Source organism: Cyrtonyx montezumae, unplaced genomic scaffold (assembly GCF_038088225.1).
Source record: "Cyrtonyx montezumae isolate F1298 unplaced genomic scaffold, pur_monq_1.0 scaffold_7, whole genome shotgun sequence".
Classification (NCBI taxonomy): Eukaryota; Metazoa; Chordata; class Aves; order Galliformes; family Odontophoridae; genus Cyrtonyx; species Cyrtonyx montezumae.
In genome coordinates, this window is record NW_027072078.1 from 651,977 (window position 1) to 666,552 (window position 14,576).

The 14,576-nt window shown below is 41.4% G+C and overlaps 1 protein-coding gene across 5 annotated transcripts; it reads right to left on the reverse strand.

The window, feature by feature from the left end:
* Window positions 1–325: 325 nt before the first annotated feature.
* Window positions 326–14,040, reverse strand: CUNH21orf58 (chromosome unknown C21orf58 homolog). 5 transcript variants are annotated; one of them, XM_065750646.1, is made up of 9 exons: window positions 13,866–14,040; window positions 8,479–8,550; window positions 6,993–7,050; window positions 6,436–6,503; window positions 5,597–5,740; window positions 5,410–5,524; window positions 4,211–4,350; window positions 1,396–1,592; window positions 326–468 (listed from the first exon to the last, which is right to left on the reverse strand). In XM_065750646.1, exons 1-9 carry the CDS (start codon window positions 13,899–13,901, stop codon window positions 453–455), a joined length of 846 nt encoding a protein of 281 aa, XP_065606718.1. In that variant the 5' UTR covers window positions 13,902–14,040; the 3' UTR covers window positions 326–452. The 5 variants fall into 5 exon arrangements, with proteins under 5 accessions (XP_065606718.1, XP_065606719.1, XP_065606717.1 ...); XM_065750647.1 differs by lacking the exon at window positions 13,866–14,040 and having other exon boundaries at window positions 5,600–5,740; window positions 8,479–8,639; XM_065750645.1 differs by lacking the exon at window positions 13,866–14,040 and having other exon boundaries at window positions 5,410–5,740; window positions 8,479–8,639.
* Window positions 14,041–14,576: the final 536 nt, after the last annotated feature.

The following is a 14,576-nucleotide window of genomic DNA, read 5'->3' on the forward strand; positions in this document are numbered from 1 at the left end:
TGAAACTTCATTCATGAAACATGGGTTAGTTTGCATTACACTCCCCATGATGGCAGCTGCAAAGGGGCAATTCTCCAGATTACATATGAAGGGGACTCAGTCTTGAAGCTGAGGCAGACTAATTTGCAATGGTTTAGACAATACTAGTGTTATGTTTATGTCACATCCTGGGGCCATTGAGTGACTCTTTGAGACAAGATGCCTTGGTTCTTTGGAAAGAGGGCAAAAGAGTACTGCTGTTGCTCTGGGCTTGAAAGATGAGAGAAAACAACTGCACTTGGCAGAAAGGGGTGAACAGACAACAGGCACATGATACATTTGGATCTCCAGTTTTTCTACTGCTCATTTATTGTACTGATAATTTGCAGATGCCAGTTAGATTATTTAGGAACAGCTCAAATACAGCTTGAACTCAGCGATGCAATTGTCCACCTTCAGACGAACACATGCTGTCAGTACGTAGGCCACCTGCAATAAGAAAAATGACCTTGTTGTGTTTGGTAATAGCCAACAGTGCATGCTTGTTTGCAGCTGCATAAGAACAATAAAGATGTGTAGGATCTCAATTTGTGCTGAAGAGGGAGAGAGCAGCTTAAAAGCTGTGACAAGATGATTTTGCTGATTTCTGCAAACAGTTAAGCAACAGCTAATTGCACTGATACTGGAAGGAGCCAAGAGCTCTTTACCAGTAAAGATTACAAAAGAATGTAAAAGAGAAAGGGGTAGAATTGAAATGTTTAACCCTTGTAACTCCATTAGGTAAAGAGTCTTTTCAGAAATTCAAATCCCATGATAAAGAAGGACATTACAGATACCCATGGCAGCAGGTTCTCTATGCCAGAGGATGTCTCTCTATCCTTCCCTTCTGCTCTCTGCCTTTGGAAGAGATGTAGCACAGATATAAAAACAGTGATTCTCTGTTCCAAAATCCCCAGTCACTCAATCATTCTCTAGCACAGTGCCTTTGAAGGAAGTGACTACTTCAGGATGTGAGAACTTCCTAACACTGCTGCTTCTATACCTTTTCTTCATTGCTGCCTCTTCATAACATACTTGGCAAGACCACTGTGCTCTTTGCTCAGATCTAGTTAAGCCACCATACCTTGGCATTAGCAGGCTGGCTCACTGAGCAGTGGGTCTGCTGATGTGCCTATTCAAGCACCAGGCCCTAGTGTGATCTACTTGAACTAGAAGAAAGCCCAGGATAAGCTTCCAGGCACATTAAGGCCCAGGCAAGGGTGCCCTGGGAGGAACAGTCTACTTGCCTCCACTTGAGGATCTCAGCAGTGTTGTGAGAATATAAAACCTGTGAAGAACATTAGCCTGAATGCAAAGCATAGGCAGCCCCTACTCAGCAGGCCATACAGTTCACACCACAGCAATTCAACAACTTACACCTTCAAAGCTGGGAGCATGCTGCTGGTCCAACGCTGTGCTGAGGATGCAGGTGGGAGACCCTCACCTGGCATCAGAAGCCCAGCAGGCACGGCATGGAGAGGCAGCCCTGGAGGAGGGTAGTGGTGGTGGTGATGCACTGCAGACAACCAGGGACGATCTGCTTTTACAGCCACAGGAGCAGCGAGCTGCAGGTCCTTGTTGAAGATAAGCAAAGAGGTTAAGTGGCCCTATAAGGGAGGTGGGAACCACAGGGACATCCTCAGTCCCTCTGCTGCCTCCCTCAGACCCTTTCACTTGAGGTGACACTCAGCACAGCTCTGACTCTTCTGGGGAAATGCCAGTGCTGCCTGACATTTCTACAGCAATCTATCACTTGTATGCTGGCTCTGATGGTGCTGGCTCCAAAGATGTCAGTACCCTGAAACACAAGAGCAAGCAGTTGCTGCCAGAGACTTTCCATCTCTGGCCAACATTTTGTCTCAAGAGGTACAAAAACTGTCAGCTCCCAGCTGCACAGGTCACAGGGATGGATTATGGAAGATTGTGTTTCCTGCCCCACAGTTTAATGAGAGCCACAGGGGCTTTTAAACTACTTTATAGCTTAAAAGCTTTATATTATATTAAGCTATACCTTGCATATTGCAGGTAGGAAAGGTGTGAGTGAACGGGGCAACTACACCAGAAGCATGAGAGTTGCTTTCTTAATATCTCACTACCTAAATTTCCAAGGGAAAAAAAACAAAAAAAAACAGAAACTCTCTCTTGCAGTATGGGGAAAAGTCATCATCAGCTTAATAACAGAGGGGTTGAAAAAGTACAGGAGAAGACTTAGCAAGACAAGAGATACCCCCAGTACCTAAAGACTAACAGTCCTTGCTGCTTTGATAGTAAATGCTTCAGTGTAGAGACTAGAAATACATATTTCCAAAGCACTTAAGATGACTAAGGAGCTAGATAGCAAACCATTAAAAATAGCTTAGGGACTGTGCACCTAAGGATATGTCCAAAATTGCCTACTTTTTATTAAATACTATGCTTGTTTTGGAAAAAAAACTAATGGGATCTAAACAAATATAATCTATAAAACCTGTTCTTCTAAAAGATTAAAAGCATGCTTGTCCAACCTCAGCGACACTCAATGCTTGTCAGAGATGCATTGAGTGAACAGGAATTGTCTTGGGACATATACGTTGCTCTAAAAGTAATGTCTCCTATTTATTTCTATGGAAACTACAACAGACATGAAGAGTACAACAACACTCTTTGATAGGGCAAATTCTCAGCTATAAAACACTTCTTCAACATAGTCACCATTGTTAGCTATGCATTTTCTCCAGCAATGAACAAAAGCCTGCATGCTGTGCTCATAGAAACTTGCACCAGTGGAGGTGACTCACCATTATCACTGCTGAAACATGCCACCCACCATCTCACTGTACTTAAATCCAGTGTTTGGTTTCCATAACATTCAGCAAGTGTTAATGAATGTCAGTAGGTGCCATTTTTTTCACATGGAGGAATTCAATATCAGACACGCTTCCCTGTTAGACACCACTCTATCAGGGTGCCCCTCTGCTGCCATCTGTCAGAGCAGCCTCATAATTCATACAATATTCTTAATATATTAAGCAACAAAATACTTTACCATTTCTCTTAAAAAGTTTTTTAAAAAGAAAGTATCAAAAATAAAACTAGTGGGATATTTGACCTTGATTTTGAGAAACTAATGCATCACTCTGGCTTGATGGAAATTACTGCAGTTCTTAGAGAGGTCTCAAGGCACTCAGAGAGTTTTCATTAAATATTACTCTTCTTGTACTTCATCCTTGACAATAATTGCACACACTGCCAAAAAGTCATAACATGAACAAGGTGTGAAACAAAGGATATTTCTCTCTGGTGGGATGGGAATTATGAAAGTCTGGTAGAGACATGATCAGAGTTTTGAGTAGAAAATCTGACTAACTTTATATTTTCCATTCAAAAATCTCCAGGTAATATATTTATAGTGACTGAAAATGGAGTCACAAACATAAATTGATGATTTTTTTTTCTTTTGAAACCCATTCTCTAATTCCTTTATCAAAATGGAAAGCAATAGGTGCATACTCCTCACTGTTCAGAGCCCTGTTGTTTAGCCAGTGTAGCAAAATGCATACAATTACTTCCCATCACCTGAGTCAGCACTGCCCTCCCAGCATCCTGGTTTCTGTCAACATTGTGTCAATAGCATACAGATGGTTCAGTTGTCTCTGAGCAACGAGTGCATGCCCAGGCTGCTCCAGGGGTTGGATGTGCCTGATTTACAGTGAGACAATAGCTGTTCAAGGATGACCACAAAAATCTGTGCTTCACCTCTAGCTCGTTTGCAACTGCCAGGTCAGATTTCACTAGTTACTCTAACAGGTGTTGCCCTCCTGATAGCAGTGAGTGGGCAGAAGTCCCACCATGCTGGTACATGCTGACTAGAGGTGAAATACCAAGGCTTTGAAGACACCTGGGGGCACTAATACAGACCTTGTACCAGATGTTTCAGTAATAGTCACCAGGAGTTAGGTTCCCAAAATGCAGCATTACACAATGTAGACCTCTTCCATTTCTGTTACGAGACACAATTAAGAGCAGGACAATCCAATTTGAACCTGCATGTGAAACATCTTCTGTTGGATCCTCACATGTTGCTAAGCAATACTACATGAGAAACATGCAGGAAACCCTGGGCAGCAGAACTTTCTGTCCAGTCTCTGCACCCTCCAGGATGACAACTATTGCCCCACATGAGCAAAGATGCCCTTTGACACAGTAACACTACCTGCTGTGTGTGCTGAAGCAGGGGATAGCTGGGTCTGGCAGGCTGTGCAAATGCCATCGGTGGCAGAGACTTCAGCATCATGTTCTGCATGATGATTTGATGCATCTGTGCATTCTGCATCAGCATCATCTCCACCATATCTGGAAAGAAGCCATCCAAAGGAAGAAAGTAAGAGCTTTATCAGCAACAGAAAAGCAGCAGAGGGATTTCAGTAGGAACTGCCCTCCAGGATGCAAACTCATGAATGCAACTGAGACAAAGCGGGTGAAAATGATGCTTGGGTAATATTAGTGTTCTGCATCCAGATGGTACAAAATTAATATCTATAAGACCATTCACCCCAGATCTCCTGTTCCCCCACTCCTCACAAGCAAGCTGCTGTTGAGCATCTTCTGGTACTTCCACTGCAAGCCCATCTCTGCAGATATGCCAATTGGCATGGCTGGAGGAAAGCTGTGCACTGGAGCTCTTGCTTGATCTCTGGTATGATCACTTAAAATGTATCAACGTCAGAGAAGTCATGCATGAATGTGGCCTAGTTCATTTAGGAAAATAAACTGTTTGAATAAATCCAGCCATTTAAGCTAATAGTTGAGAAACATGCAATTTAGTAACTGGAGATTTCTATGTGACAAAGTCTTTAATTGAGGCTTGAGCCAGGAAAGTCAACCCAGGTTTTTGTGCACGTATTATTTCACAGTACCATCTACCTATGTTTAGAAACAAACTCTTGTTATTGGTACTGTACTATACTTGAAACAGCACTTTCAGCTGTTCTATCTTATTTCCAAACACAAGACTTAAAAGTCTATACTGCTCTGAGGAACCTGAACAACAGGTTAAGATGGGGCAAAAAGAAAAATGAATTTTAAAAGCCTGCATGTAAATTTTACAGTCATCTACTTCCATGAGTTTGACCTTGGTAAAGTTACTCAGTGCCTTGGATTAAGCAGCTTTTAATTTCCTCAGCTTTTCTAACAGTTTAAGTTTGTCCAAAAGCTTCTAAGAACTGATTCTTATTTTTGCAGAATGCAATTCCTACAGCCCCAACAGAGGCCGAGTAGTTACATCCATCACTGACTTGGATGCTCTGTCCCCTGACCTCTTCCTTCCCCTTGCAGTGGCACCTTTTATTGGAATCACTCTGAGCCTGGTGGTGGGACCTGACATCTTGACCAAGCAAATGGTACCAATGGTACCTTCTTTTATGCTTCCAGAGCGAGGATATGCAAAAGACGGGGCAGCAGGGATCTGTGCTATCAGTGGGGGTGGCTGCGGGAGCTGCTGAATGATGGTGGCAGGCTGAGGAGGCATCTGGATAAGAAAGGAAAATGGAGAAGTCAGTGTAAGTTTTGGCCAGCGTCTCCTAGGAATTACAATCCTTACCGCCTGTTGGATAATCCTTGGTGTTTCTGCTTGAGGTGCTGGAAAAGGGATCTGGTAGATCTGAGGGGGACCAGCACTGTAGTTCCTGTACTGTCCCCTGGCTGGCGCAGAAGACTGTGACAGCTCTTCCAGAAGGTGCTGCTCCTGCAAAATCAGGTAAATTCTTAAAGCAAATCTGGTCACAGAAAGGCTGGCAGTGTTGTTACACTCACTGGATTACATAGGCTGAGCCTTTGTGAGTCTGAAGCAGAGCACAGCTTTCCTCACCCACAACAATCCTGCAGAAACTGCTGTGTAACAGGCAGACCACAAGTGAGTGCTGCACAAAGGGATGTCAGAGCTGGAACAAATGAAAAGAAAGTGCTTCTTTCTGCATATCTCGAGGGCCTACAATTTTCAGTACAAGTGGGAGTGGAAAGAAGCAAAGGACAAACTGCTGGAAATCTGGGACAATATTTCAATTAATGGTTGATCCCCTCCACATATGATAAATAAGTAATACTTGCCCCTGTTTTGGCAGCATTAAAATGTCCTTTGATTGCATTTCATAACTAGCCCAGAGAGTTTATGATAAAGCAGCTTAAAACAAACAGAATCAACACACCAGGTGACTGAGGCATGTGCAGGCTTTGTTTGCTAAAGTGGGGGAAGTCCTGTTCAGCTTCCCAGCAACCTCCCCCCATCTCTATACTGAGCCACACTTCTCATAAAAAAAAGGCTCAGTGCGTTCACACTGCTTGTTTAAAGTAATATCTGATTTCATCCTTCAAATTCTAATCTTGCACTCATCATGATAAACCACACGCTTTGTACAGTCACTTGAGAAGTACTGTTCTTACCCTAAGTTCCTGCAGGAGATTTTTCCTTTGCTTCAAGGCACTCTGAAGCATATCCTCACGTTTGTTCCCTGAAGAAGGAAAAGACCATTATATTCTTAAAGGATCACAAAGACAAGATCACTAACAGTTGCACTATGAGATTAATTCTGGAAGATATGTTAGGAGATTCTTCCAAGATCTACCAGCTTTGTATATGAATCTCAGTCCTAAACAATTGTCACTGCCGTTCATGCTTCACTGGAACTTGCATTTGCAACTTCTGATCCCCAGGGCTGTATTCAGCTTTAGGTACCTGGGCCAAGCTAAGACAACACTGACTTCAGTTTGGATCATTCTTGCCATCATTCAGAAAACATCCCTATCACAGAAGCTGAGACAGAGCAAATTCCAACTACCAAAATTCCTGGTCTCTAAACACTTACAGAGAAACACCTGTTCTGGCTTTTAGGGAGGATATGGCATTATCAAGTGTGATCTATTAAGGAACTAATGACTGAAAGCACCACTAAGCCCTTTCAATTTCAAATCCATAACCATAACAAACACAACTCTTTTACTTGCTGCTGGGAGAGGTGACTCCATCTTCTCTAGGTTTCTCTGTTCATTTTCTAGTCTCTGTTAGTAGAAAAACAAAGACAAACGTTTTTGAGTTAAGCAAAATGTTCACAACAACCGTGTGTTATAGAAGCAGGTTTGGTATGGAGGAAATAAATCAGAAGTGGAAGCAGGGGACACTTATACTAAATCACAGCCAGTAAGGTTGGTAGTAAGCATAAAACCAAACAAAGGTACAAACAGTGTCATAGAAAACAATGGTAAGCATAACAGTAATAGCACAAGAAGATTTCAGGTGGCAAAGAGCAAGGATTTGTTCAAATGTGACAGCAGTAAGCACAGAAACAAAGGGAAAAAAGCTGCTTACCCTGAGAAGACCTTAGGTACACAGGGAATTCTAGAGAGACACCCTCACCTTCACTGCCAACCCTTAAGTGAGGTCTAGGAATGGGTGGATCCTGGCTCTACCCCTTCTAGTCTCTCAGGTGCACTGCATGCACCTGGGCTCTCCTGGGTTGGCCCTGTCTTCCTACCTGGCACTCAGTCACTGTTTCAAGCCATGATTTAGCATTTCCACTACAGTCTCACTATAAATTTAGTAATACTAAAAGAATAATTGTGCTTGCAGCCGGCCTGGCCACCGCAGACATGGGAACTGATAGCACAGTGAACTAGGAAACTTGCACAACACTTATTTTATAGGGCAGAGAGCTAGAACATATGAAGAACTTTATTCCAGAGAGTTTTGGATATTCAGTACACTAATAGTCTTAAATGGCTCTGACCAACCATACCTTGGACTTTCATCCACATCCCCTACCTCCATGCCAGAGTGTTCTCATAATCTCAGCTCTAGTCTTCAGTTCCTGTCTGAGCTAGACTGGATAAATACTGGTCTCCAGTTCATGCAATGACAAGCCTGCAACTGGCCATGCATCTGAGGAACTATGATCTCAACTTGCAGACACTTTTCCATCTTGGCTTTAGGCCTTAATGCCATAAGCTTGCTTGATGGATCTGGACTTTTGGTTGAACCCAGCTACTCTCTTTGGCTCTGCCCTGCTTGGGCCAGGCTCTTTCCCAAACGGTTGTGCTGTTATGTTTAACTTCCTTTTCCCTAGGGAACAGCTGGATTTTGTGCCCCCCGATCTCAGAATTAAAAGAGCTTGTCCTAAGTACAAGCACACTTTTGGCTCCTGAGCCCTACTTAGTTCCATACTGGCAAAAGCTTTGCCAACAAATTACTGCCACATTCAAGACAAAATACTCCAGTCTTAAGAGTTTTACTTTAAATTTTAGCTGTATATTAAACAATCGTATTTCTACACATGCGACTAGCTCTGCCTCATCTTGCAGAGTTAACAAGGTTCTCAGTTGACTACAGATCCTTTTTGTATCTCAGCAGAAATATGATTAAGGTACAGTGTTAATGCCTAAACATGCCATAGCAAAAAGCAGAACAGAGGTGACAGCTGCAGAACAGCTTACCTTCTCGAGGAGTTTGAGTTTTAGCTGGGTCATACAATCCACCATTGAAGGATCTGTCATTGCAGTAGTCTCCTGAAAGAGCAGACAGGCAAGAGCACATTAAACAGCTAAGGAAATGCAGATACGTCCTTAGTGTTTCTTTCTTCCACTCCACAATCTTCTTAGAATTTTGTTATAAAAAACAAAAACCAAACAATAAACAAAACTCAAAAACCAAGACTGGGTCAAATGAGAGAAGAAAATAAATGCTTCGGTTTCACTGTCAGGTAGAAACTAATATAGGTCTACCACCATAACAGACACAGATCTTGTTGCCATTTCTTTTGGTGTGTTTCTGTGCTGCAGGTTGTGACGTCCACATAAGAATAATTTAGCTTGAGTATTTGCCTGTCCTTAATGGTTGCTAGCCTCTCACCGGCTGTGTCTCTGAGCCTGACCCTCTGTGTTGTTAGCAAGGCATTCTACACAGCTCTCAAACTAGTTCCTGTACTTTGGTTGCTAAGTTTGTAATGCCAATCCACAGCATAAACAATTTAATCTCCAGGTGCAGATGCTTGCTTACCTTCTGTGAAGCAAATGCCCAGCATGTTAGGAGACGAAGAAAAAAGACAAAACCTTCGTATACATACACTTTTAACATAAGCCCAATACCAAAGGTCAGATAATGATCTGACTGATACATATTAGCAATACCTAATGGACAACTAAGGGTCCATGCACTTTTGACATGGTCCTTCATATAAATTTTCATCATCAAATAGGAATTAAAAACTTTAAGAAAAGAGTTAAGGAGAATAGTTGGAACTCATCATGAGATGAGTAAAACAGCAAACAGGTTGCATTCTGACATCATTTTGATTACCATCTCCTGAGCAGCCCCGGGATGTCTTCTCCTTCCAGCATGAAAAGCAAAGCAACATTTATCATTGATGGCCATAAAAATCAATGCCAACGCATGAGAAAGAAACCAGGTAACAGATACTCTGCTTCTAGGAAAGGAGTTACAACCCTCTCCTTACTTAAAGTCCATGGTAAAGCCATAGCTGAGTCCCTGCAGGCAGCTGGAGTGGCAGATAGACAGTTCTACTCAGCTGTGCAGGAGCAGCAGAGATCATATCCACACAGCATGTGTGCAGTCTGTCCTTAAAAATACACAGGCTGGTAGACACTGGAGAGATTTTAGAAACTGTGATATGGGGGTTCCAAATATAGTTGCACCCTGACAGACTTCAGGCACAGCTAACTGTGGCTCACTTGTGCAGCTAAGAGCAATGAGGCAGAACAGAAAACTCACCTGCCAGCAGGCTGTATCTCATAGAAAAAAATCTGTGTATGTTTTTGTACCTTAATTTACATATTTTGGTCTCTCCATCATTTTGGCATCTGCAACAATGTTCAATAATTAGTTGCCAAGGTAACTTTAGCATAGGCCTTATTATACAAATAAAGGATTTAAGTACAGAAGTTCACCTAGACAAAGAAAGAAAGAAAAGATTTACATTTCAATTGCTTTAAATCTAGATTTCTGAAACTTTTAATTTTGTTATACAAGGTAGTTTATTACTGTTTTCCACACACTTTATGCATACAATTTGTGGCTTACACTCCTGAATCATCACATTGCCATTTAAATGCCACTTTTCTAAGCTAGAGAATCTACCACTTCTTTGTCAAATGTCAGATGTTTCCTATCTCTGATTTCACAACTCAGAGGAGGAGGCTGAAAGGGTGTAACAGTAGTGCCCACGAGGATGATTCTTATATCCATCTCTTGAACTCCATTATCAGCCAGACACAGAAGGTGCTGTATCAGCTGCACTTCCAATTAGATTTAGTCTGGCTGTTTGTACATCTCATGTATTTCCTAGTGAGTTATCAAAACTCTTTGTACTTCTCTATTTCATGATTACTTTTGTGATTTGGTCACCAGAGTTGCCTGCAGTATTCATGTGGTGATGTAGCAAAGTAAGAGCTGTACTGGTGTCTCCATACAACCACAATAGCAACAAGCATTCTATTAGTCATTGTTGGTACTGCAGTAACTGTTGCCTCCCACCCCATTGGTGCTTTACAGTAAATTTTCAAATCAGTAAGGAATTTTCAGCTGCTGTTCTACCACTACTTGTTTATTAAAGCATTCTCTAGAAGTTTCTAAACCCTTCATTGTAATAGAAATAGAGGGTTACAAGAGAATTACAAGAGAAGTTGACAAAAACAACTCAATGGATGTACTTTAAAAACACAGTGGAAGTGTTAAATAATGGAGATGACTGTTAGAGGACAGAGAGAGACCTTTTCTTCATGTGACAGTATCCTAAAGAAAATCCAGTAACAGCTAAAAAATGCTTTCCAGGACTTACGGATGCTCTAGTCACTGTGGGATCCCCACTACAGGAACACCTTCCAACCTGCTGATGACTTGCCAGCACTGTGCCAGAACCACACAAAAGGACCCCGTAGAAAAGGAGTTTCTGCAATTACTGTGCATACAGGAACTGTTAAATCATGGTGTAAACCACTGACTGAACACCTGAGGTGAGCACTGAGTCAGTCACCAGACCAAAAGGGATGGAGTCTGACTCCACCTCTCCTAAACCCCAGGAAAGGTCTCTCTTTTGAAGGATTTCTTGTCTGGAGTTTCCTACTGTGAGCCTGGGACACAGGTGAGCATTTTTCCCAATTATTTCAATTGTCTTCTTTCAATCACAATAATCTGTCTAACTATGCCATCAGTAAAATATCAAATGGTGTAATAGTCAAGATATTATTCATTCTGTTAACCTCACACCTTATACTGTGCGTTATATGATCACAAATGAAGATCCAAAAAAAGCAGAACTAAATTTTAATTCAGCAAAACATTAATAGGAATATTATGTGTGCCTCACAGGAGATATTATTCTGCTCTGTTTAGCAGTGCTGAGGTCACAGTTTGAAATCACTGTGTCTAATTTTAGACATGCAGCATAAGAAGGAACAGAAGTCCAGGGCAAAAAAAAAAAAAGATAGATTTACAAAACACAAGGTCTGAGAAAGACTTTGAAGAATAGGTACTGTTTCATTTCTTAATTAAATGATGATACTGGCAGTTAGCAGTATCAATCAAAGAATATTGAGAACATAGTTAATTTATTTTACTGTCTGAGGAGACCGATCAAGAACCATTTGACTTAATGAGGAAAATGAAATATATAAGTGATGAAGCGCCTATTAAGGACAGGCAACATCACAGAAGATACTTACAAATAATTTACAAAAGCAGTTGCGATGAACAATGTAGGTGGAGCAGATTTTCTTCAGATACAGGAATGGACTAAATGCTGAACTCCAAACCAGTATTATTTCCATGATATCTTCTATTGATTTTGATACTTTATGCCTTGATTTTAGTTACTGATTTTTAAAACACATTAGAAAAAGAACCAAATACACCTGAAAATTACAGGAGAAAATAAAATCCTGTGCTCTGGTTCCACAGAGAATACTTCTAATGATTTCAGTCTTAAAGGAGGTTATTTGTTTATTAAGATTGTTAAAAGAATGAAAAGAATCAAACAAATGAAACAAACAATAAAAATAAGTTCACCAGTGGAGAAGAACATGTAATTTCCTTCTGATCAGTTGTCTCCTTCTACCAATCGTAATGCTGCAATTCAACAACTAAGAGCTCTCATGTTGCACTTCAGAGCCTGAAATAAAAGATAAGAAATCTTGAATGCACAACTTAATTCCTGACTCCCCTGTGTTGTGTGGATCAGCATACTTACTGTAGGGTGAATAACCCAAAAGAACAGTACCCACAGAAAATAATGAAGGTGGATAGTACATTTTGTATGACTTATCCAGATGGTGTAAAGGCAAAACAGTAAATAAAGAAAGGCTCACCTTTTGCAGACGGCCAAGGCTTGCCCAGAATTCCATAGGGGAGGGATCTCCAATAAGAGACTTCCCCTACGGGTGGTCAGCCCTAAAATGGGGTCTGGGAGAGGTGGAGTCACACGGGTGCACTGCCTTCACCTGTGCTCCTGCAGCTCAGTGCTCGCCTCAGGTGATCAATCAGTGGTTCAGGCTGTGATTCAACAGTTCCCATACACTTGCTGACACTATAAGCAGAAGAGATGAAGGCTGACTATATGTCAGTGAAATCATAAGCCACTTACATGGTTACACAGTACTACAATGACATGCCCAGCATGTATGAGCTAATCCTGTCATTGTCTGTTAGAGACAACTTTCAACAGACTAGCAGGATGATTTGTGCTTGAAAATATCGTAAATTCCTGTTTGCATTGTAAACTAAATGAGTAAAGATGTTTTGCAGTTAGTTATTTAATGCCATTGTTATGTAACAATGCAGTGTTCATTTTTACTGTTTTTAAAAACAGTGATTCCAGTTTAAAACAAATTATTCTTATGATTAACCTTCTATAAGACAATGACATCACTAGTCTCTGTAAATGCAGCCCATTCATTTGCAGATAGGTTGCAGCAGCTCTCAAAGTTCTGAGTAAGATATCGTGATCAGATGGACCTTCACATAGTATTATTAGTAATACTGCTAACTGATATAATTTGTAAACAACCTTTACAACTTTTAAGGTTGTCAAGTAGGACAGGACCCAGCAGAAAACGTTCATGGCAAAGCTGCTCCAACAGCATAAAACATGAATCTTGTGCTCTGAGTCCAATGATGGCAGACTGCTGGACAGCTGACACCCTAACCAAGAGGGGTTTGAACACTGCTGTTCTGGGGGCAATTTAGTTAGACTAGCACTAGAAATCCTGACATTATAACAGACAGGAATACAAGGAAACACAGCACAAGTTGTTTAGTTAAACAAATAAATAAATACCAATAAACCAAAATGTATTCAACCCAAACAAACATGAGTTATTTAGTTATTATTAGTTTTTTTACCTCAGGTTTTATCAATGAGAAGACAAAGCAGTAATTTATTTTAAGCCAAATATGTTCAAGTGACATATCTAATTTAACACAATAGCCAGGATAAATGCCATGGCGCATTATCTTTTAAGAAGATTCTTTGTTTCAACTTTCCAATTTCCTTTTGCTTCTCAAAACCTGTAAACTACACAAGCTTTTGCACTGAGAAATTTCGTAATGCATACTCTCCCTTTTTCTAGCAGTGACAGGGAAGGAACTAAGCTTCCTGGCTATGGAGTCATGGCACGTGAAAATGCTTCTGAAGAAAAACAGCCAAAGGCAGGAGGTGACCAAGCACTGTCTCAGGAGCTTGTCTTCTCTCACTTTGTGGTCCAATAACTCTGTATAGTTTACTTATCTTTTTTTTTTTCCATTATTGGGAAATATTTACATAGAAATAACGTCAGACCAAGAGACTGCTACATAATGCTTTATTTCTTACCTGCAGCACTGCGTCCAGGCCTGAGCATCCTGGCATGAGAAGGATGCAGAACTGTTGAAGTGGGTCCAGAGGAGTGCCATGGAGATTACAAACAGGGGTTGAACCCCCCACCCCACGAGGAAAGGCTGAGGGAGCTGGGCTTGTTCAGCTTGAAGAAAGTCCTGGGGAGACCTCATTAAGGTCTTCCAGTACTTGAGGGAAGCTCAATGGAGAATGATGGTCACACACCCTGCCAGGACAAGGAATGGTTTCAACACATCTTCTCAGAATTTGTTTAAATGTTAGGAGGAAATCCTTCACTCAGAGGGTGGTGAGATCCTGGCACTGTTGCCCAGAGAACACAAGTGTCTCATCACTGCAGATGCCCAGTGGCAGGTTGGATGTGAGCTGGGCAGCCTGACGTGGTGGGAGACAACCAGTCTATGGAAGAAGGTCTGTAAGAGTCTTTTTGACCCAGGACATCATTTGGATCTGAGGATGCCAACGTTTGTGTTTCTTTCCACATACTTTTTTGGATAAATGTTGACATAATGTGGGAATGCCCATGGCACAGATGCAGTCCATGCTGTAATTGCTGCTTCTGGCTGGCAACCTATCTGATGCAATGGCAGAATTTATGGTGAAGGCCCGGGGACAAGCCCAACTTACAATACAAATGGATGAGGAAGACCGGAAATGGATAGTTAGATTAAGAACATCTTCATTTTCAGG

What these genes read in the sequence shown, in the direction of transcription:
- CUNH21orf58 (XM_065750645.1), bottom strand. Translation starts at nt 8,538, where the DNA reads ATGACAGATCCTTCAATGGTGGATTGTATGACCCAGCTAAAACTCAAA. An exon ending in AACTCAAACTCCTCGAGAAG is followed by an intron (nt 7,051 to 8,478) that starts GTAAGCTGTTCT and finishes TTCTACTAACAG; the next exon opens with AGACTAGAAAATGAACAGAG. An exon ending in TGCTTCAGCACACACAGCAG is followed by an intron (nt 1,593 to 4,210) that starts GTAGTGTTACTG and finishes ATCTTCAACAAG; the next exon opens with GACCTGCAGCTCGCTGCTCC.